Consider the following 25,193-nt stretch of genomic DNA (forward strand, 5'->3'; position numbering starts at 1 on the left):
GGCTTCGTGCAAGGGCACCAGTTTGGCAGCCCTGGTCACGGCTCCCCTACCGCTGTCACCGGCCAGGTACTCCACCAGCCCGGTAGTGGGGGCGACCCTGCGGATATGGGGCCAGTGGCGGAGGCATGTAGGGGAGGTGGGTGCATCTGTCTGGGCTCCAATATGTGATAACCATCGATTTGCCCCCGGGAGCATGGATGGGGGGGTTTCAAACATGGCGGCAGGCGGGGGTGAGGAGGGTGGGCGATATGTTCCTGGAGGGGAGCTTTGCGAGTTTGAGGGGCTTGGAGGAGAAATTTGGTCTGGTAAGGGGCAATGATGTCAGGTACTTACAGATGCGGGACTTTGTCCGCAGACAGGTCCCATCCTTCCCACGCCTCCCGCCAATAGGGATCCAAGACAGAATAGTCTCTAAAGGAGAAGGAGGAGAGGGTAGAGTCTCAGATATTTATAAGGTGCTCATGAAGGGGGAAGAGTCTCAGACGGAGGAACTGAAACTCAAATGGGAGGAGGAGCTTGGCGGGGAGATGGAGGATGGGCTGTGGGCAGAAGCCCTGAGTAGGGTAAACTCAACCACAACATGTGCCAGGCTCGGCCGTATTCAATTTACGGTCGTTCACCGGGCCCACATGACGGTAGCTCGGATGAGCAAATTCTTTGGGGTAGAGGATAAGTGCGCTAGATGCGGGGGAGGACCAGCAAACCACGTTCACATGTTTTGGGCATGTCCTAAGCTTAAGGGGTACTGGGAGGGATTTGCGGGGATCATGTCCCGGGTGCTAAAAACAAGGGTGGTAATGGGTACAGGGGTGGCAATTTTTGGGGTTTTGGAAGACCCGGGAGTCCAGGGTGAGAAAGAGGCCGATGTTCTGGCCTTTGCTTCCCTGATAGCCCGGCGGCGAATACTGCTGGCATGGAGGGACTCAAAACCCCCGAAGACCGAGCTATGGCTTTCGGACATGTCAAGTTTTCTGGGTATGGAAAAAATTAAGTTCGCCTTGAGGGGATCTGTACTGGGGTTCCCCCGAAGGTGGCAGCCATTCATCGACTTCTTCGCGGGAGAATGAACGACAGCGGGGGGGGGGGGGGGGGGGGGGGGGGGTGAGGGGGGAGATTAGAGTAGAGTAGGTGGGATAAATAGGCGGGTAGTGTCGATGGGAGAGGAGCAGGGCTTGTGCAGTATGGTTCAATTGAAGTATTGATTGTACGTTGATGTTTGCACATTTTTGCCTTTTTTGCTTTTTTTTTGTTGTTATCTGTAACTGTTTACAATGCCGTAAAGTACCTCAATAAAATTGTTTGGTAAAAAAAAAAGAGTGAATATTTTGCAGTGTCTCGGCCAGGGGTGGGAGCAGGGATGGGGGGGGGGGGTTGCCATTCCGTAAGGCAGGGACTCACTTTAGATACCTGGGGGTGCAGGTTGCTCGAGATCGGGGGGGGGGGTTCGGTAGGTACAATATTTCTAGTTTGGTGGGGAGGGTGAAAGCTGATCTGACAAGGTGGGATGGTCTCCCTCTGTCACAAACAGGTCGGGTACAGGTGGTTAAAATGAATGTGCTGCCGCGATTCCTGTTTATTTTTCAATGCCGGCCGATTTTCCTGCCAAAGGCATTTTTTAGAGAGATTGAAGGGATGATTACCTCGTTCATATGGGGAGGGAAGGTGGCCAGAATTTAAAAGGTGCTACTACAGAGAGGAAGGCAGACAGCGGGTTTGGGTCTTCCGAACCTGATGTATTATTACTGGGCGGCGAATGTGGAGAAGGTGTTTAGGGTAATCTCTAAAATGGTGTACATGAAATTGCACCCGGGCCCTCGGGAGGCCACATTCGGGGTGTCGGACCAGCCGGAATTGGAAACGGGCGCGGAGGCAGATGTTGTAGCCTTTGTCTCGTTGATCGCCCGAAGGCCGATCCTGTTAGGGTAGAGATCAACCTCCCCACCCTGTGCCCTGGCGTGGTGGGGGGGCCTGCTGGAATTGTTGACGCTTGAAAAGGTCAAATTTGAACTGAGGGGAAGGATGGAGGGAGTCTACAATTCATGGGCATTATTCATTATGCACTTTCGAGAATTGGATCACGTCGAACATTAGTGTGCTGGGAGGGTTGGGGGGAGAGGGACTAACTGTATATGTTAACGGTGACTATGGGTAATTCCGGATTCCTTTTTGTCATCTGTTTATGTTAACATGCGGGCCAACATTAGTCTACAAAATTATGAGAGGTATGGACAGGGTGGATAGCAACAAGCTTTTTCCAAGATTGGGGGTGTCAATTACAAGGGGTCACGATTTCAAGGTGAGAGGGGGAAAGTTTAAGGGAGATGTGCGTGGAAAGTTTTTTACGCAGAGGGTGGTGGGTGCCTGGAACGCTTTGCCATCGGAGGTGGTAGAGGCGGGCACGATAGCATCATTTAAGATACATCTAGACAGATATATGAATGGGCAGGGAACAGAGGGAAGTAGACCGTGGAAAATAGGAGACAGGTTTAGATAAAGGATCTGGATCGGCGCAGGCTGGGAGGGCCGAAGGGCCTGTTCCTGGGCTGTAATTTTCTTTGTTCTTTGTTCAATATTTGGGGTTTGGTGGGAGGATGGGATTGTTGTTAATGATATGGGGATTGACATTACATTCGTTACTGATTATTGTTTATTGTTGGGTGTAAATGTGGGAGAAAATATGTGAAAAAGGAGAATAAAAAATATTTCGAAAAAAAAGAGAAACTCCACTGCTGACCTGAAGGCAATTAACTGGGAAGATTGTAGGAAGCAGAATGGCACAGGACACAAGGGGGTTTATCAACAATGTCCAAGAAACTCTGCTGACCGAGATAGGGTCCATGAAGAAGGCTGTTTTCCCTGGGTGGGTAGGAAGCTCCCACAAACCAACCTGCAGTGGGAGTAAGAGCCCATTGCACAGGTTCTGATGCCAAGGCAGCAGTGCAAAAAATATGTACAGGCAGTCAATGTAAGTGATTCCAGCTTCATATTACATCTCCTGCTCATCGCACCACCAATCTCTCACTCTGCTCAATACACCACACCTTTGTCACATTTCCAGCAACTCTCTCAAACACTTAGAACTCACATCTAACAATCACATACTGCACCTCACCCACATACACCTACCAATGCTGCCAGAAATACACCTACCTTCCCAGGCTCCCAGCTATTCAGCTCGGGCAGGGACATCAAGCAATCATGGCTCCACACAATCATCGCCAATCTCTCTTTCAGGAGAAGGTCACACACATCAGGAAGCCCCAGAAAACCGGAGGGCGGCCTGCATGACTCCCATCTTCTGTGCCCTCATTAAAGATCTGTGGTTCTGACACAGCAGAGGTTATCCTGGGTGATGGTAAGTGACTGTCTTATGTCCCTTCTCAACTCACTCCTCACCCTGAGATAAGGCTTGAAGTGGAAGTTGCTGATGATACGACTATGAACTTTGATTCGCACCAACACTTCACTTACCTCACCCCTTCCTTTTGCTTGTATGTTTTCAGATACCCCAGACCTGCCACCTGAAAAACTTCAGGTGAGTCAGAAGGAAGAACACCAGCAACTCTTCGACAATGATAAGGCGGTATCGTCATTAGATTTTACAATCCTAGCCACAACTCAGTCATCAGCACATTGTGAACATTGGAGATTAGTACGAGTTGAGATTGGCACTGTCAGGAAACATCTTGTTGCTGTTATGGAGTAGTCTGGCTTCACCGTGGCACAGGGAATCATGCAAAGCTTGCAGCGCATCCTTTCTAGCATGGATGTGATGGCCATCTACACGACATGGTGGCACAGTGGTTAGCACTGATGCCTCACAGAGGTAGGGACCCAGATTCAATTCCGGCTTTGGGTGACAGTCTGTATGGAGTTTGCACTTGCTCCTCGTGGCTGCGTGGGCTTCCTCCGGGTGCTCTGGTTTCCTCCCACATTCCAAAGATGTTCGGTGGACTGGCCATGCTAAATCGCCCCATAATGTCCAGGTATATGCAGGTTAAGTTACAGGGTGGTGAGCATAGGGTAAGGTGGATGGGGTAGGGCAGTGTGCCTGACTGGAGTGCTCTTTCAGAGGGTCAGTGCAGACTCAATGGGCCAAATGGCCTCCTTCTGCACTGTAGGCATTCTATGATTCTATATTTTGTCAGTGCTCTTGCAGTTGTATCTCAATTGAATGCTGCTGAGGTGGTGCAGTCTAAAGCTTGGTTCTCAAGACCTAGTGCTGCTTCAAAATGCCCTCCAAGGTCGTCTGCAGTATCCTCCAGAATATCCGGGGGGGACATTCCACCAGCCATGCTGTAGTCACTGGGGTAGCACTGCATAGGAGCACTAGGAAAGGCACCTTCAAGGCAGCACTAATAGAACACGTAAGGGTGAATGGTTCATTGATATTTTTTTAATGTTTTTAATGATATATTTACAGATGCACACATAAAGAAACCAAAAAGAGATCACAAAAACACTACATAACTAAAAACAAAACAAGGGATGGGCAAATAAACACTGGGGAAGTGTATATACATAGAAGCACCGGAAAGACAATTATGTTATACATGTCATTGTCTTTTCTGGGTTTTTTTTAAGAAGTAAGATAGATACAGAACAAGCAAAACAAAAACAAATTGCGGGGGCGGGACGCTGTCTGTTACTTGCTTCTCCCAGTCGGTTTTCGCTGTTGTTGTGTGTTGCCCTCTGCCTCGGCCGTTTGTCGTTCCTTCCTCCTATACTTTCTTACTCTCTGTTGCCCTGCTGTGTTTGTTGTGGTAGTTGTCGTTTCCTGTGCTTTCCTTCCAGTTTGTGTTAACTTCTCTTTCCTCCCTTTGGCTCCCCTCTATTATTCTTTGCCCCCTGTCCTTCCTTCTTCCCTGCCCCCCTTCCCACCTCCCTTCCCTGCCCCCCTTCCCACCTCTCTTCCCTGCCCCCCTTCCCACCTCCCTTCCCTGCCCCCCTTTCTCCCCCTCCCCTCCTCTCCCTTTCTGCTGCTCCCCTTTCTTTTCAGTTGTGTTTGGCTACCCCCTCTTGCACTGTCCCCTCCCCCCCCCCCCCCCACCCCCACCCTGGGTCTTCGCTCCCTTCCCTCTCTTCTCTCATGTCTTGGCTACTTTCCCCTGGCTCTTGGCTACTTGATTATTTATTTGTTTGTTCGTTGGCCACAAACAGGTCCCAGAACAGTTGGGTGAATGGCTCCCATGTCCTGAGGAAGCCATCTTCCGACCCCCAGATGGCAAATTTGATTTTCTCCATTTGAAGAAATTCCAATAGGTCGGGTCAGCCAGTCTGCAGCTTTGGGTGGTGCTGCTGACCGCCAGCCGAGCAGGATTCTACGGCGGGTAATCAGGGAGGCAAAGGCAAGGGCGTCCGCCCTCCTTCCCATGAAGAGATCTGGCTATCTGATACCCCGAAGACCGCCACTTTTGGGCACGGCTCCACCCTCATCCCCACCACTTTGGACATTGCCTGAGAAGGCTGCCCAGTACCCAGCAAGTCTGGGGCAAGACCAGAAGATGTGGGCATGGTTGGCTGGACCTCCTTGGCATCATTTACATCTGTCCTCCACCTCTGGGAAAAACCTACTCATTCGGGTTCTTGTTAAGTGGGCTCTATGTACCATCTTTAGTTGTGTTAGGTTGAGTCTTACGCATGTGGAGGTGGAGTTTACCTACTCCAGAGTCCCCACCCTATTGAGCCCCATGTCTTCTTCCCATTTCTTCCTCATCGCATCCAGTACAGTGCCAGCCCTCTCTACCAGTCATTCGTACATGTCGCTACAGTTTCCTCTACCTAGAATGTTTGCGTCCAGTAATTTCTCAAATAGTGTCTGTCGCGGTGGTCGTGGGTACATCCTTATCTCCTTCCATATGAAATTTTTAAGCTGCAGGTATCTGAGTTTGTTGCCCTTAGCTAGTTGGAATCTCTCCGTCAGTTCGTCCAGTGTATAGGTCATTACTAAATGTAGATGCCAAAATACTGGCCAAGATCCTCGTCAAAAGGCTGGAGAATTACGTTATAGAGGTGGTGACAGGCTTTGTAAAGGTAAACAGCTAACATTGAAAATCAGGCGCCTGCTGAACGTGATCATGATCCCTTCCGGGGAGACGACACCAGAGGTGATCGTCTCCCTGGACGCAGAAAAAGCCTCTGACAGAGTCGAGTGGAAGAGGCCCCTAACTGTCCGTGTTCCCCCCCCCCCCCCCCCCCCCCCCCCTCCCGTCCTGTCCTGTCTCCACTTTTTAAAGGTGGCGTCGATGAGCACTGGTACAAACCTATGGTTGTTGCAGATGGAGGCTTTGTCAGACAGTCGGTCAGGCAGAGTTGCTGCCGTAGTTGGTTCCAGGTCTGGAGGGTGGCTACCACCACTGGGCTGCTAGAGTGTTTATTGGGTGGGGATGGAAGTGCCGCCGTGGCGAGGGCCCGAAGGGAGGTCCCCCTGCAGGAGGCCTCCCCCGCGCGCACCCACTCGGCTTCTGGCTCCTTAATCCATTCCGTTACTCTTTCTGCTGTCGCCTCCCAGTGGTAGAATTGTAGGTTTGGGAGGGCTAGCCATCCCCTGGACTTTGTTCTCTGTAGGACTTCCTTTGGGATCCCAGCATTCTTCCCCCACCCCCGCTGCCCCCATACAAACGCCATGATTAACTTGTCCAGTGAGTTGAAAAAGGCCTTGGGGATGTGGATCGGGATAGATCTAAGTAGGAAGAAGTACCTGGGAAGTATGTTCATTTTGATCATCTGCACTCTCCCCAGGAGGGAGAGTGAGAGTGTGTTCCATCTTTGCAGGTTCTTTTTGACTTCCTCTGCCAGACTGGTCAGGTTCCACTTGTGAACCGCCGACCAGTGGTGAGCGATTTGGATCCCCAGGTAGCGGAATTTATGTTGGGCTTGTTTAAAAGGCAGTCCCCCCAATGCTGCCGCTCCCCTTTGCGGGGTACTGGGAAGATCTCGCTTTTGCTCAGATTGAATTTGTAGCCCGAAAAGGCGCCAAACTCTTTCAGGAACATGATGATTCCTTCCATGCTGCTTTGTGGGTTCGAGATGTAGAGGAGCAGGTCATCTGCAGAGAGCAAGACTCTGCACCCTCTGCCTCCCCTTTTTTGCTGTTCTGAGAGCGATCACTAGTGGTTCGATCACTAGGGCGAACAGCAGTGGGTACAGCGGGCATCCCTGCCTGGTAGCCTATGCAGCCGAAAGTATTGGGAGCTGGTGTTGTTTGTCCATGCGCCCGCCATGGGAGCATTGCATAGGAGCTTTACCCAGGAGGTGAACCCTGTTCTGAGCCCAAACCACTCCAGTACCTCTATGAGGTACTTCCACTCGACTCTGTCGGAGGCATTTTCTGCGTCCAGGGAGACGATCACCTCTGGTGTTATCTCCCCAGAAGGGATCATAACGTTCAGCAGGCGCCTGATGTTCGATGTTAGCTGTTTACCTTTACAAAGCCTGTCTGGTCCTCTGCGACCACCTCTAGAACGTAATTCTCCAGCCTTTTGACTTTTGGCCAGTATTTTGGCATCTACGTTTAGTAATCAGATGGGTTTATATGACCTGCATTCCGTTTAGTCTTTGTTTGTATAACTGCAAATGTTGCTGTCTAAAGGTGTTTTGCAAATCTTTTTGTTGCTGGCCTTTATTGTTGAATGTTAGTCAAGGTACATTGTGATTGCGAAATCGATGTTGTGATAAAAATTGTAAGGCTTTCTAACCTCAACCTTCAAACCTCCACATGCTTCCTCTGCCACATCCATGCCAAATCATGCCACCACTTGCCCTCCCACCCCCCACCCTAGTGGCCCCCTTATCCTTCATGTCTACCTATTCACTTCTACCCACGCCCTATAGTCATATGCCAACTTGGTGAAACTTGTGCCAACCAAGGACCCCCACCCAACATCCTTTACTCTTTCACCCTCTATGCCAACTATCTCCAGTATCCACCATGGACAGACTTCAGGAGCCAGACTGAGATGAAATTAAATAAAGTATTATGTATCTATTACAGAGTTCCCTATATAAAAACACACTCTCATTGACTAAAGTCCATGCAATATAGCAAAATCTTTTTCAAGTACTTAATCCCTTATGTAAACAAACATTTGTATTCATAGCCCCACATTAAAGATAACTAATCCCTTCATAAACTCTTGCAGTTGTCAATCAAACTGTGAACGTACAACTTTCCCCAATCCCGTCCCCTTCCCCTATCCCATCCACCTCTCCCCCCACCACTGCAAATAATGGAAGCAGTCAATCAGTACTTTAATTGTAATGATAACCCTCAGGCTTATTCCAACAAACAGCAATTGAAATTGCAAATACAGATTATATTTTAACTGAGAGGCACAGCAGGCTTTTTGTTTCAAAATTTAAACAGCAGGAATTTAAATGACTTGACAGCTTGACAGTTCTACAGGCTTTATTCACTTTTTACGTCCATTCATGTCCACCCAAAAAGGTACCAGACCACTCCAAAGAACTCTGGGAGATTTAGACCTTTGCCTCCAATTCAAAAAATTCTGATTCATGCTTCAGAAACTTCAGGAATGAAAATTGCCTTGGCAGCTACAATTTTCAATGTACTGCTGCCTTCGTGAACCATGTATGTTCGAAATTCATTCAACCCCTGGACCTGCCCCCCACCCCATTCCACTCCATAAAGTGCTTTTCAGCCAAAGTAGTACTTTCTGAAGTGTAGTCATTGATGTAATGGAGGAAATATGGCAATCAACATTGCACACAGCAAACTCCCACAAGCAACAAGAGAAAATGACCAGATGGTCTATTTATTTTAAGAATACTGTTTGAGTGATAAGTATGTCAGGCTACCTGAGAAAACACAGCTGCGCTTCTTCCAAATGGCAATATGGATCTTTTACATTCACCGGAGAGGCCAGGCAGAGTTTATTTTTAACACTTTATCCTAAAATGGCAGCTCTAACAGTTCATAAGAGTAACTGATGAAAAATATACTGTATATGACATTGATGGCAATAATAATTTGTTTCTTCAGTTTAACTAGAGTAGAAATAAATACAAGTTAAACATCCAAAATATTCTTTCAAATTATTTTTCGCACAATATGCTCAAGAGAGCGGAAAGGAAAAATATGACCTGTCACATTGACACTAGATGTTGTTTACAAAGTAGAAAATGTGCATATTGATGCCCTCAACATAAACTTTATTTTGCAACTTGCAGAATCATAACTGTGAATACTCTGGTTGCTGATGCATTATAAATGTATGTAACCAAAACAAAATTACACTTGTTTTCATCAAGAGGATTCTCTAATTGTGACTAGAAAATACATTTAATGTATTATTAGGGGGCGGCACAGTGGCACATGGGGGCGGCACGGTAGCACTATGGTTAGCACTGCTGCCTCACAGAGCCTGGGACCTGCGTTCAATTCCGCCTTTGGGTCACTGTCAGTGTCTTCCACTTTCTCCCCGTGTGTGCGTGGGTTTCCTCCGGGTCCTCCAGTTTCCTTCTACAGTGCAAAAGGTTAGGTGGATTGGCCATTCTAAATTGCTCCTTAGTGTTGAGAGATATGCAGATTAAGTGTGGTTACGGTGTTGCAGGGATAGAATGGGAGCCTGATTAAGGTGCTCTTTCAGAGGGGTGTTGCAGACTTGATGGGCCGAACGGCCTCCTTCTGCACTTGTAGGAATCCTATGAGTTGAAGCGTACTTAAATAAATAGATTGCCTTGAATAGATATTTCCTGGAATAAAGTCTATTACCTTCCTAAAGAATGCTGGCAATTCATGCAAAATGATCATGAGCCTGATCATGCCATTTTATTTTCTCTACGTTGGCTGTCCATATTACTCTCTTTGTTCATTCATGCACTTCTCCAAAAGCAACTCTGCTTTGAAAATAAGACCTGTTGTCACATTGCAGCTATGCACCATCTTCTTGGAGGTAACGAGTGGTTTTGACTCCACATCAATACAAATATACTCTGAAGTCAGGTTCAGAGTGCTCATGTGGTCTATTGGATCTCCAGGAGACTTTTAAAAATATGTTACTGAGTATCCTAAACTTATGAAGGAGAAAATAACTGCCGTCTGTAGTGATATGCATCACTGTATACAGTATACACAAGGGGTTAATGTAAATACACTGCAACTAAGTAACCACTAGAGGGAGCACCAGAGATGCAGACATAGTCAAAGGGTCATTACAACAGGATATAACCAATGGGTAATCAGGACACCCAGAGGTGGCATTACAAGGGGGCACTTCACAACCCATATAAAAGGACAGGGCACACATGCCCTGCCTCTTTCTACAGACAGACATTTAGAGAGTACATCAGGGTTGATCAACAGCATCACACCCAGCACGTGACTAAGAGCAGGCTGGTAAAGATAGACTGAGTTACTGCAGTTAGATTAGCAGAGAGTCAAACTCATTTAAGAACTGTGTTAATAGTTCAATAAACAAGTTAAACTCATTTCATAGTCTGGAGCTTCCTTTGTCAAAGCGTACATCAAGGAAGCAGCTTATGCTACACAAAGCAACATAACACAACATAATACCATGTGTGCCTGAAACATCTATTTAGTTCAACTCAGCAAGATCCATGACAGCCAGCAACCGAACCCAGGCACGATGATCAAGATTCTTGTTCCTAATCCATTCAGGTACCATGGTAATCTCAGTGCCAACTGGCTTGCATTCAAGCAACGATTTCAGCTTCACATGGAAGCATCCAACCTAACTGGTGTGGCCAATGCTGAGAAGATAGCTCTTCTACTCACCATTGCGGGTGAACATGCAACAGAGCTCTTCCGCTCCTTTAAATACTCCAAAGGGCAGGACAGAAGGCAATTCCAGTCAGTCCTGGACAAATTTGAAAGCTACTGCGAGGAAAACACAACATGAATCAGTAAAACTGGGCCAAGACACACCACGAGGCCGAGGTAGGGTTGCAACAGAAGCAAATGGCAATTTTGAATGACAGCTATCTTGCGCGTATCCAGCCAGCCCAGTCCGCACATGTGCAGTTCCCAAGAAGACGCGAACCGGCAAAACGGTGTTTTGCGCATGCGCGAGAAGCTGCAGTTCCAAAAAGAGCGCACTGTAAAGGAAGCTCAGACTGCACATGCGCAATTGAGTCCTATGCATGACGTCATGAGCGTCATGACGTCAGAGGCCCTGGATCACGCCCCCTTAAAGGGGAAATGTCCGAAAATTAAAAAGAGTTTTAAAGCCACAAAACACCATTCTTTCACCTGGAAAGACAGCACAATGCCTGAACTTCGACCAGTAGATCAAAATAACCTCTACAGAACCCTGCAACAAGCAGTTAGCACCACGCAAAGAGATGATTTGGTCCTTGAAGACTACTACTCAGACGATGATTTCTTCCTTGGACACAGAGAGCGCAATGACAATACTGAAACAAAAGAAGGTAAATGGTTTGTCGAAGAATACTACTCAGACATGGCTGAGTTATTCGGATATGCTGATCACAGCATCAGCAACACAGTTGCAAAGCTCAAAATGACTCTGCTCATGGTAGATAAATCCAATACCATGATGCCATGGCAGATGGTTGATACATTGGATGGCAGCAACCTGTCAAATATCCACGAAGAAGCCAAAGCCCAGAGAGAGCGGCCTGATGCCACACGAAAAGTGGTCCACGCACCACGAAGAGTCCCCGACTCCACACAGAGAGGGATGAAAGACTCCACAGCAAGACCACTGCATGACTCCACACAGGGAATGATGCCAGACTCCACAGAGAGAGCGATACAAGCCTCCACAGCGAGCTCATTGACACAATGGGAGCAACTCAAGACTCCAAAGCGCAGTCCATGCATGAACAAGACCATGAAGGTCTATCCACCTTATCTGAGCAACCAACAGCAGACGCTGCAAGTCTGCCATGTTCACGTGAACAACAGAAATACTATGACAGTCTACCCAGATTACTTGAGCCACCAGAAGAAGGCTCTGACAGTCTACCCAGCTCATCTAACCAACAAGAAGACACTGCAGGTCTACCCACTGTATGTGAGACAAGTGAATCACAATTCCCAGACAGGATGTGCAACATCATAGCGAGACTGACGGCTCTCAGCTTGTACGTACAGAGGCACTCGACAATCCAAGTGAAACTACTCGTGAGTCCAGTACGACCACGTCAATTGAAACCTCATCCACTCGAGTCGCTCCACAAGAAAATGCAATCTTGAACATTTTGACTCCAGATGAGGAGCATCAACAAGCCAAAGATGATTCAAGTGAACCGGACATGACTCCAGATGGGGAGCACCGAGGAATCAAAGACAAAATGCTCAATGAAACAGCAGATGCTACAAAGGACACAGACACAAGTAACTTTGTGAAGGACTGGAATTCTCCACTCGGAATGGTCATTGAGCGCAACAAACACAACAAAACCTAAAAAAACGACAACACAGACAACAACAAGTGTACCAAAGGCACTAACGTCACCAAGAAGCCCGCCAAAACCAACACTGGAACAATGACTGGTACGACATGGTACAACTCTGCAAATGCAGGACACTGTGACAGCACAGCTCTTAAGACAATGGCAAGTGTGCAGACATACCAGGGCATGATAAGGCATCTTCCAAATTCATGTTTGCTACACTACAAACAAGCAGACCAGCTTTCAAGGCAGCTGACAAACGGCATCAATACCGCAAACACAGCCACCAGTCCAGGTTAGACAGGAAAGATGACATCAAGAATCGCTACCACGAGCATCGAAAAAAAGAGTCCAAATCAGACAACAAAGTGATTTGACCATTTGAACACCTACTGATGACTTCTTGGTTCCTTAAGCACGGGGACACTTACGGCGTTCACAAGGACATGACAACATCAACATCAACACTTCAAAAACAAAACAATAAAGCCACTCGACTGTTTAATTCGTGAACTTTGGACTCATAAATATTATTTGGCATTGTATAATCATCACTGTCATCATGACTTGTACATGTTTTCACTTATCGACCTATTTTGTTCAATTTTCTTTAACCAAGTATAGAAAATATGTAACACGAAAAGAGGGGGGGGATGTGGTGATATGCATCTCAATATACACAGGGGTTAATATAAATACACGACAACTAAGTAACCACTAGAGGGAGCACCAGAGATGTCATGACATGCAGACATACAGCCAATGGGTCATTACATCAGGACACAACCAATGGGTAATCAGGACACCCAGAGGTGGCATTACCACAATGGGGTACTTCACAACCCATATAAAAGGACAGGGCACACATGCTCTGCCTCTTTCCACAGACATACATCTAGAGAGCATATCAGGGTTGATCAACAGCATCACACCCAACACGTGGCTTAGAGCAGGCTGGTAAAGATAGACTGAGTTACTACAGCTAGATAGACTGAGTTAATACAGCTAGATTAACAGAGTGTCGAACTCCTTTAAGAACTGTGTTAATTGTTCAATAAACACGTTGAACTCATTTCATAGTCTGGAGCTTTCTTTGTCAAAGCATACATCAAGGATGCAGCTTATGCTACACGAAGCAGCATAACACAACACCGTCTGTGGTCTCCTGACATTAAAATACAGCCACCTGAAAAGCAGATCTCTTTGCCGATATATAAACATGCATGGCAAGTGCTTTCTCTTGAAGATGAAACCTGCTGTATGACTGATCTTGCCAGATGGGTGTCATGCTTCACAGCTATTCACAGAAGCAATTTGGTATAATTGCAATGTTAGTGCACTAACACCAACCAATCAGCAATACCTTTACTTCACACTTAAACTCACAAAGCAAATTTGGAAGAAAATGTAGGAGGAAATATTATCATTTTAGTGGTACACGTAACAGTGCCACAATTCAGATTAGCAATAACAAATGAATGAGCTCTTTCTGCATTTGATCTCTCTGCACTCATAGAATTATAGAATCATAGAATTTACAGTGCAATAGGAGGCAATTTGACCCATCGAGTCTGCACCGGCTCTTGGAAAGAGCACCGTACTCAAGCCCACTCCTCCACCCTATTTCCGTAACCCCACCTAACCTTTTGTTTGGACACTAAGGGCAATTTATCATGACCAATCCACCTAACCTGCCATCTTTGGACTCAATCTGTTTTTCTCACATGCTGCCATGCATACCTTTGAGTGTACAAATAGGTTTACGGTCAAAAAGGTTCATATTTATTTCTGTAGTTTTGTAATTTTGTTGCTTGGAAACAATAATTTAATAAGGAGCTGCTCCACAAATACGTTAGAGGCATTTTATCCTTGCTTGTTTAAAATGTATCCACTCGTTTGATTGCCAAGAAAAACAAGACAACTCTATGTTTATTGAAGTTTAAGCTCCAATGTCAAAAGCTGAAATTCTTCTCTCTCTCATAAGACAGGAAATTTAAACCAGTCCTGAAGACAAATGAAAATAACCAAACAATCAGAATCAATTTCATAATTTCACATTGATGAGACTTATATTTCTGAAATCTTAAATAACCATTAAGGATTATTAAGGCAAAGACAGATTGTAAATACTTTGTCTTTCAAATTAGAATATTTGTGACAATATTATCAGCCATAACATCAAAGGGAGCACAGGGGAAAATACATTTGGTACAAAGTACGAACACTAATTAGAACTTTCTGTTATGCCATAGAATCTCTACAGTGCAGAAGGAGGCCATGCGGCTCATCAGGTCTGCACCGGCCCACTCCCCCACCCGATCCCCATCAAACCTGCTCCACCCTGGACATTAAGGGGCAATTTTATCATGGTCAATCCACCTAACCTGCATATCTTTTGACTGTGGGAGGAAACCGGAGCATCTGGAGGATGCCCACGCAGACACAGGGAGGAAGTGCTAACTCCACACAGTTACCCGAGGCCAGAATTGAACCCGGGTCGCTGTTGCTGTGCAGCAGCAGTGCTAACCACTGTGCCACAGTGCATTCCTAGCAAGGCAGATAATTTGCGCAGCTTTACTGTGATGCCTGCTAATTTTCTATGTATAATGCATAGTCACTGTCTTTGTCATCACAGAGTGGTTAGAGCACAGAGGGGTGCCCTTCAGTTTGTCATGTCTGCACTGGCTTTCCAAAGGCACAATTTATCTAATGCCACTCTCTGGCCTACTCCCTGTCACCCCATGAATATTTCCTTTTCAGATAATAATTCCTCATAAATGCCTCAATTAAACTTGCCTCCACCACACTCTCAGGCAGTTTATTCCAGATCCTAATATGTTTATATTTCTTCTGATTTTTTAATGTTACTTTTCAACATGCTTGTAAAATTTGCACTTTGAGCCTATCTTTTAACAAAAGCCTGCAAACTGCTGGACTGATGGTCAGAAATAAGATCTAAAAAGCAATTGCTGTGAAAATACCAAACTTTGAATACATCACATGGAACATTAAACTCCAAGATGTAGAAACATGGCTTGTTCTGCATTCTCACAAATGCTTGACTGCATTTTTTCTACGCCTGAAAATATCCAGGAAAACAGGATGATGCTCCTTATATAAATGTTTACAATATTTCACTGCCAATCTGTTGTGTGTGCTGTAACTTTTCTATAATGGAAACATGTTACTTTGCTGTTTCATTGATGGTCAATGAATTAGGAGAGTTCATCAAAAATAGTTTATAAATATATACTTATACCACCAAATGGGTACCACAATACGACTGACAGATCAACAAAATTAGCACATGGCAATTCTGTGGGGGGTTGAATAATTTTCTATCATCATAACTGTCTTCTGAATAATCCTCAAACTTATTCCACCAATACCTTTATATCTACTTAGAGAGAATGTGCATATCTGTCAAAATAACGCAGAAAAGGTCACAGAGTTATCACACTCAGCTATGAATTCACCTCTGGCAGCTGCAAGAGATTTGTTTCCTAATTTTTGCTATCTCTCATGTAACTTTTTATGGGACAATTTTCTGAGAACTCGAAGAAAATTACACCGACACATTCAATCAAATTTGAAATGCAAGGGAAGCAGGTGGATAATCTGAAATATTATATGTATAAATATATTGATATATATAATACATGTCGAAGTAAAGTGAAGTAATTTAAATACCAAGTGTAACAAAAGACAACTTAAGGCAGAATGGAATGGGCAATACAGTGTTTACAACATACTATCATCTCATATTTACCAGAGGGAATGTTGTTCAAAATCTGTATTCAGATTTTGCAACAATGAATTCTTCACAAACTTCAGCAGAGATCAACATCACCAGGGGCAAGAATTTTACCAGAGAAATATTTATTTTGTTGAAAAAGTAAAAATAGCATCAAGTCGAAATTCATTTATTTATGAATTAGGTACACCCTGTATGCTTCATCCGATGCCAATGCTTATGTAGTTACATTGTATATCTTGTGTTGCCCTATTATGTATTTTCTTGTATTTTCTTGAATTTTGTTTAATTCCCTTTTCTTCCATGTACTGAATGATCTGTTGAGCTGCTCGCAGAAAAATACTTTTCACTGTACCTCGGTACACGTGACAATAAACAAATCCAATCCAATCGAATCCAGATTGAACATGGCAGTCGACTTGGATAAATACTGGAGGCAGCAATGGTTTGAGAATGTTGGGGAAAGGGACGGAGATTGGGACGAATGGGATATTTCTTTCTCAAAGAGCTACGATGGGCCGCATGGTCGCCTTCTGCGCTACATCATTCTGTAATAATAGTAGACAATCAATGTTTCCCTTCAATTTCGATTAAATATGTTTGTGTTAATTTTATTTAGGAAGTTCTCTATTAAAAGTGATTACATGAGGAAAAATACTTCTGCTTGGGGTTTTCCTTTTGTTTGGATTGGCTCCTAATTGTGATAAATCTATAGTCCTACAGATATTAGCCCCATTCAAACCCAAACTCTTAAGAGCAGGGGAAGGACATCTCGTCATCAATTAACACATCTCGGACACTCTTTCTCATTCAGCAACATGTATAAACGTATTAATGCGTAAAGTATGAGGACCAATGCAATACTGCCGAACTATGAGCAAATATTTTATCTGTTCCTTCTGCACAATCACTTCCATTTTGAACACTCGCTCCTGCAATCGCATCATCTCGCTGCCCCAGGTTAAATCAACAGGCACGTTGCCATAGGCGCCAAACAAAACATTTCCACGACAAGTGGACCGCGGCTTCTCCCACACTCTCTCCATGGTGTAAATGCAGCCAGGGCGAGAGGATAGATCCCACCTTGGCTGGTGTTAAAATGGATCTCTTCACAAGAGAATGTACGATCAATGCCTGAATTATAACACATGGAAGGAAGAATCACAGTGATGTTTCACTCTAACTGTGAGACACTACCACACATCTCGCCCACCCACCCCAGCACCGCTACTCGTACCTGCAGCAAATCGCACTCGGTGTGGAGTTTAGAATAAAGTAAATACGGGAAAGGTCCACTTTCAAAATGGAAAACATCTGGAATGCACCGCCTGAAAAAATATTCCAAGACGATGAACTAGCCACTTCAAAGGGGAATTGCATAAAACAGTGGAAGAGAAAAATTGCAGGGTTTTGGGGGGGATAGGACGGGGGAGTGGGAGTTATTGGTTAGTTCATTCAAAGGGCCGACACAGGCGCGATGGGCCGGGTGGCCCCTTCCTATCATTGTCGCAGCAACATCCGAGCTGATCCACCGTGAATCAGATGATCTACCAATCAGGAGGGTGGTTTGAATGGTTCGCTGCCGGAATGGTCAGTGTGTGGGGCCGGTGCTGCCTGAATGTAAACAGGTCTCCTCACGAAGAATGAGTGGAACACATCACTTCAACTAAACAAAAAAACTTCCTCAGCAGCAGCATCGTTCTGACCGAACACAATGCAGAACGCTGGAAATCGGAAAGAGGAAGACACGATTTATCACACAAACAAGTTCTGCACTCACCGGCGTTCCTCAATTTCTTGTTCCTGTAAACTGACAAGATGACGAGCAGATTTCCCAAGATATCGATCACAATGGTAAATATGAGTAGTCCCGCCAGAGTGTTCGCTACCCAAGGTGGGCGGTCAGAAATGAACCGCTCTGGTACCGGACTAGAACTGTTTACACAGCTCATATTCCGATTCATTTTGGTTCGCTCGAACTTGGTATCAGCAAATGTGAACTCCAAGAAGGAAAATAATCAACCATTCACTCCAAAGCCAGTCCGGCTAAATTTAAAATTGGTCACCAGTGATGAATTCGACCAATGCAACCTACATCTGGAACCATAATGGTTAACGTTCTGGATATATATATATTTTAAATTATAGCGATCTAACTTTTCGGAAGCTGCTAAATCTATCGGACGCGGGACTTTTATACCACTCGGTCTCCCCATCACATTGCTAGTTTGTGGCAACTCGGTGTTAGCTGCCCCCTTTCATCATGTGACGGGAATTTGCAATGAGCTATGTAAGAACACCGCCCCTGTGTGGTGGAGGCATGGAGCTTTCATTCATTCTGTCGCTCTTTCAGGTCATTCCACTGTTCATTCATTCATGCATTCATTCATTCATCCATATACGTATTTGCACGCATCCTTTCAGGTGCGGTTTGTCCACGGCGGCTCAATCAATCATGCCCATTGACTCCTGTCGTTTTTTAAATAATAATAATTTTTATTGTCACAAGTAGGCTTACATTAACACTGCAAAGAAGTTACTGTGAAAAGTCCCTAGTTGCAACAAAGTTTTTGTGAAAGGACAGCACTGCTGCCTCATTGCGCCGAGGTCCCAGGTTCGATCCCGGCCCTGGGTCACTGTCCGTGTGGAGTTTGCACATTCTCACCGTGTCTGCGTGGTCCCACCCCCACAACCCAAAGATGACCAGGGTAGGAGGTTGGCCACACTAAATTGCCGCTTAATTGGAAAAAAATTAATTGGGTACTCTAAATTTTTTTTTTTTAAATGAAGTTACTGTGAAAATCCTCTAGTCGGCACACTCCGGTACCTGTTCGGGTACACAGAGGGAGAATTCAGAATGTCCAATTCATCTAACAGCGCGTCTTTCGGGACTTGTGGGAGAAACCGGAGCATCCGGAGGAAACCCACACAGACACAGGGAGAACGTGCAGACTCCGCACAGACAGTGGCCCAACATTGAAACTGGGACCCTGGCGCTGTGAAGCAGTTGTGCTAACCACTGTGCTACTGTGCTGCTAATTATTTGATTATTCATTCAGATGTTTTGCTTCCTGGCCAAGTGGCACTTTTAGGGTTTACAGGGCTTTTGTGAAGATCTCATCTCTATCTGGGGTCGCTGAATCATAAAATAAATACAAAAAAATAGTTTGTCTGGGAACGCAGATGCAACAAAACAAAGCACCAGGATGTCCAATCTCGCTACACCTCCATCCCTTGCCAAAATGACCCGAAGGGGCTTCGCTTCTTCCTTATTCAGAGGCGCAACTAGTCCCCATTCTCCACCACTCCCCTCTGCCTGGTTATATTTCTTCTTATGTTGAACAACTTCCTCCAAATGACAGGTGTGCCACTCCAAATGCTTCCGGGTTTTGCATGTCTTGGGATAAGTGAAACATTATTCCTGTCCTACTCAGGTCCCCTCGCCTCTCTCCCCAGCACATTGATGACTGTATGGGTGCCATTTGCCATCTCACCATGAACTGGAAAATTTAAACTGTGCTTCCAATTACCACCCTTCCCTCACATAGGAATCGGAGTAGGCCATTCAACCCCTCAAACCTGTCTCGCCATTCAATGAGATCATGGCTGATCTGTGGCTTAACTCCATCTACCTGTCTTTGGCCCATATCCTTTAATATCTTTGCTGAACAAAAATCTATCTCAGATTTAAAATTAACAACTGATCTCGCATCAATTGCCATTTGTGGAAGAGAGCTCCAAACCTCTACGACTCTTTGAGTGAAGAAGTTCTTCCTAACATCTCTCCTGAACGGTCTAGCCTAATTTTTAGACTATGTCCTCTAGTTTTAGAATTTCCAACCAATGGAAATCATTTATATTTACCTGCCCTGTCTTTCCCTGTTAATATCTTGATCAGATCACCCCTTAACCTTCGATGTTCTAGCGAAAACAAACAGGCCTAATTTGAATAATCACGCCTCGTACCTCAACCCCTGTAGGCCAAGTATTATTTTTGTAAATGTACGTTGCAGAACCGCCAAGGCCAAAATATCCTTCCTGAGGTGCGGTGCCCAGAACTCCTCACAGTATTCCAAGTGGAGTCTAACCAGGGTCCTGTATAGCTGCAGCATAATCTCTGTGTCATAGAGTTATAGAGGTTACAGCATGGAAACAGGCCCTTCGGCCCAACATACAGTCCAGTTTTTACCACTAAGCTGGTCCCAATTGCCCGCATTTGGCCCATATGCCTCTATACCCATCTTAACCATATAACTGTCTACATGCATTTAAAAGACAAAATTGTACCCACCTATACTACTGCTTCTGGCAGCTCGTTCCAGACACTCACCACCCTCTGTGTGAACAATTTGCCCCTCTGGACCCTTTTGTATCTCTCCCCTCTCACCTTAAACCTATGCCCTCTACTGTTAGACCCCCCCCCTACTTTTAGAAAAAGATGTCTATCTACTTTATTTATTCCCCTCATTATTCTATAGACCCCTAAGCCTCCTACGCTGCAGGGAAAAAAGTCCCAGTCTATCCAGCCTCTCCTTGTATCTCAAACCATCAAGTCCCGGTAACATGCTAGTAAATCTTCTATGCACTACTTCTAGTTTAATAATATCCTTTCTATAATAGGGTGACCAGAACTATACACAGTGTGGCCTTACTAATAATCTCTTGTACAACTTCACAAGACGTCCCAACTCCTGTATTCAATGTTCTGATTAATGAAACCAAGCATGCTGAATGCCTTCTTCACCACCCTGTCCACCTGTGACTCCACTTTGTTCTGTAACTCTCCCCAACATTCTACCATTAACTGAGTATGTCCTCCCCCGATTCGATCTACCAAATTGCATCACCTCACATTTATCGAAATTAAACTCCATCTGCCATTCATCGGCCGACTGGGACAGTTATATCGATCCTGTTGCAATCCTAGATAACCGTCTTCACTGTCCACTTTCTTTGCTGTCCACTATGCCACCAGTCTTGGTGTTATCTGCAAACCTACTAACAATGCCTCCTAAATTCTCATCCAAATCATTAATATAAATAACAAATAATAGTGGACCCAGCACTGATCCCTGAGGCACAGCCCTCCAGTTTGAAAACAATCCTCTACAACCCCTTTTATCTATCATCAAGCCAATTTTGTGTCCAATTGGCTACCTCACACTGGGCTCTGTGACTTTTAACCTTGTGCAATAACTTACCATGTGGTACCATGTTGTAAAAGATCTTGCTAAAGTCCACGTAAACAACGTTGACTGCACTGCCCTCATCTAATAATAATAATAATAATATTTATTGTCACAAGTAGGCTTATATTAACACTGCAATGAAGTTACTGTGAAAAACCCCAAATCTCCACATTCTGGCGCCTGTCCGGGTACACTGAGGGAGAATTCAGAATGTCCAAATGGTAGCACACTGATTAGCACTATGGCTTCACAACGCCAGGGTCCAAGGTTCGATTCCCGCCTTGGGTCACAATCTGTGCAGAGTCTGCACATTCTCCCCGTGTCTGCGCGGGTTTCCTCTGGGTTTCCTCCCACAAATCCCAAAAAACGTGCTATGAGGTAATTTGGACATTCTGAATTCTCCCTCTGTGTACCCGAACAGGCACCGGAATGTGGCAACTAGGGGCTTTTCACAGTAACTTCATTGCAGTGTTAATGTAAGCCTACTTGTGACAATAAAGATTATTATTTATTTCCCCCAAGTTCCCTAACCATGCCTTTCTCAACGGTAAATACCAATGAGAAATATTCATTTAGGATCTCATCCATCTCTTGTGGATCCACACATAGATAACCTTGTAGATCCTTACGATGCCCTACTCTCTCCCTGTTTACTCTTTTGCCCTCAATGTATTTGTAGAAGCTCTTTGGATTCCCCTTTGCCTCATCTGGCAAAACAATCACATGTCCCCTTTTTGCCATCCTGATTTCTCTCGTAACTCTATTCCGACAATTTATATACTCTTCAAGGGATCACTTGAACCCAGCTGCCTATGCATGTCATATACCAGTGCCTCAATATGTCAAATCATCCAGGGTTCCCTACTTCTACAAGCCTTTCATTTCACTCTAACAGGAATGTGCTTTCTCTGAACCTTGGTTAACACACTTGTGAAAGCCTCCCACTTACCAGCTGCCCTTTGCCTGCCAACAGGCTCCCCCAAAAAACTTTTGAAAGTTCCTGTCTAATACCATCAAAATTGGCCTTGCCCCAATTTAGAATTTTAACTTTTGGACCAAACATATTGGGCGGGATTCTCTCAGCCCAGGCTGGGCCGGAGAATCACTGGAATGGTCGTGAATCGTGCGATGACGCCCCAACGCCGGTCCGCTGATTCTCGGGAGAGCAGAGAATCGGCGGCATTGGCGCCGGTGCGGTTGGCGTGGGGCCGCTCTACGCTCTACGAGGCGACTCTGGCGATTCTACATCCGGGATGTGCCGAGTGGCCACCCAAAAAACCCGAGTCCTGCCGGCGCCGTCCACGTGTGCTCTTACCCGGCAGGACCTCAGCGTGCATGCATCCAGGGCGGCCTGGTTGGGGGGGGGGGGGTGGGGATGGGGGGGGGTGGGGGGGGGGGTGGGAGGGGGTCCGACCCCGGGGGGCCCTCCTCTGTCGCCTGCCACCCCCCCTCCCCCGGGGCCTACCGATCGGGGGTCCGGCCTCTCGGGCTGGGGGCCTCTTTTGTTCTGCTTCGGCCCCTGTAGACCTACGCCATGTTATGTTGGGACCGGCGCGGAGTAGGGGGCCACTGCGCATGCGCGAATTGGCGCCAGTCCCACTGCGCATCCACAGACCCGCGGTGCCCATCTGATGCTGGGGTCAGAATCGCTGTTCCTGAGGGCATGTTGATGCCATCGAGAAATGCAACGGCATTTACGACGGCGTCAACACTTAGCCTCAGGATGAGCGAATCCCGACCCCCATTTTCCATAGCTATCTTAAAACTAATAGAATTATGGTCAGTGGACCCAAAGTGATCCCTCACTAACACTTCTGTCACCTGCCCTTCCTTAATTCCCATGAGGAGGTCACGTTTTGCCCCCTCTCTAGTCGGGCCATCCACATACTGAATGAGGAATTCCTCCTGAATACACTCAACAAATTTCTCTCTATCCAAGCCCTTAATGCCAAGGCTGTCCCAGTCAATGTTGGGAAAGTTAAAGTCCTCTGGAGCGAAGCACTGCACATGGTCAACTGTACCTCCACATGCGCGAGGCTCAACCTAACAGAGCTAAAAGCGTTGCATGGAGTCCACTTGACCAGAACCCGAATGAGCAGACTCTTCCCAGAGGTAGAGGATAGATGTGAACAATGCCAAGGAGGCCCAACCAACCACACCCATATGTTCTGGCCTTGCCCTAGACTTGCGGGGTACTGGACAGCCTTCTTTGAGGCAATATCCAAAGTGGTGGGGATGAGGGTAGATCCATGCCCAAAAGTGGCAGTCTTTGGCATATTAGACCAGCCAGATCTCTTCCTGGGGAGGAGGGCGGATGCCCTTGCCTTTGCCTCCTGATCACCTGCCGTAGAATCCTGCTCGGTTGGCGATCAGCAGCACCACCCAAAGCTGCAGACTAGCTACTCCGACCTATCAGAATTTCTCCAAATGGCGAAAATCAAATTCGCCATACTTAGGTCGGAAAAGGGCTCCCACAAAACATGGGAGCCATTCACCCGACTGTTCCGAGACCCGTTTGTGGCCAACACATAAATAAATAAATAGCTAGTAGCCAGGGGGAAATAGCCAGGACAAGATAGAAAGAGGAAAGCGAGGGAGGACCGGGGAGTGGGGGGATGGGGGCGGGGGAACAAGGTGAGGTAAAAAAAAAACAGTGGAAAAAATGGAGAGCAGCAGTGAAAAAGAAGGAAGGGAGTTAGGGTTCAAGGAGAGAGGAACTGGAGGATTGTATGTTGAGCCAGATGGCGACAGACTGTAAAGAGAGAAACCTAAGGAACCTTGGTGACTGTACAATAAATGAAAATGAAAGGCAATGTATATAATTTTGAAAGTGCCAATAGAAAGATTTTTTTAAAAATACTAACCTTTATCCCCACACTCTGTCGCCTGCCATACAACACGTTTCTTAACCATGTCAATGATTTTCCCTCAACACTGTGGACTTCCACCTTAGTTAATAGTCTCCTATGTGGGATTCACTTTCACGTGATTCTTCTCTGAACTTCCCTTCCCTTCCTCGACTTTTCTGTCCCTATTCTTGTGAATAGGCTGTTGCTGAATATCCCCATTAAGCCCACTGACTCCTAAAGCTACCTGGATTACACTTCCTCCCACCCTGCTGCTTGTAAGGATTTTATTCTGCTCTCCCAGTTCATCTGACCACCTTGCATTTGTTCTGACAATACCTTTGAACATAGACCATAGAACATAATAAGAACATAAGAACTAGGAGCAGGAGTAGGCCATCTGGCCCCTCGAGCCTGCTCCGCCATTCAATGAGATCATGGCTGATCTTTCGTGGTCTCAGCTCCACTTTCCGGCCCGAACACCATAACCCTTAATTCTTTTATTCTTCAAAAAACTATCTATCTTTACTTTAAAAACATGTAATGAAGGAGCCTCAACTGCTTCACTGGGCAAGGAATTCCATAGATTCACAACCCTTTGGGTGAAGAAGTTCCTCCTAAACTCAGTCCTAAATCTACTTCCCCTTATTTTGAGGCTATGTCCCCTAGTTCTGCTTTCACCCGCCAGTGGAAACAACCTGCCCACATCTATCCTATCTATTCCCTTCATAATTTTAAATGTTTCTATAAGATCCCCCCTCATCCTTCTAAATTCCAACGAGTACAGTCCCAGTCTACTCAACCTCTCCTCATAATCCAACCCCTTCAGCTCTGGGATTAACCTAGTGAATCTCCTCTGTACACCCTCCAGTGCCAGTATGTCCTTTCTCAAGTAAGGAGACCAAAACTGAACACAATACTCCAGGTGTGGCCTCACTAACACCTTATACAATTGCAACATAACCTCCCTAGTCTTAAACTCCATCCCTCTAGCAATGAAGGACA

At 45.8% G+C, this 25,193-nt stretch overlaps 1 protein-coding gene across 2 annotated transcripts in view; it reads right to left on the reverse strand.

Annotated features, from left to right (window-relative positions):
* The window catches only part of LOC119962866 (melatonin receptor type 1A), a 123,417-nt gene that overhangs the window by 70,007 nt on the left and 28,217 nt on the right, over nucleotides 1-25,193 (reverse strand). The window contains exon 1 of one of the 2 annotated variants that reach the window (XM_038791064.1): nucleotides 17,934-18,395. The exons of the other annotated variant lie outside the window; for it this stretch is intronic. Within the exon in view, the coding sequence (XP_038646992.1) occupies nucleotides 17,934-18,117 (184 nt within the window). The 5' untranslated portion in view covers nucleotides 18,118-18,395. Of the gene's footprint in view, nucleotides 1-17,933; nucleotides 18,396-25,193 lie in introns of those variants that run through there. 2 annotated transcript variants of the gene reach the window in all.

The sequence above is a fragment of the Scyliorhinus canicula genome, chromosome 3, assembly GCF_902713615.1.
Source record: "Scyliorhinus canicula chromosome 3, sScyCan1.1, whole genome shotgun sequence".
NCBI classification, from domain to species: domain Eukaryota; kingdom Metazoa; phylum Chordata; class Chondrichthyes; order Carcharhiniformes; family Scyliorhinidae; genus Scyliorhinus; species Scyliorhinus canicula.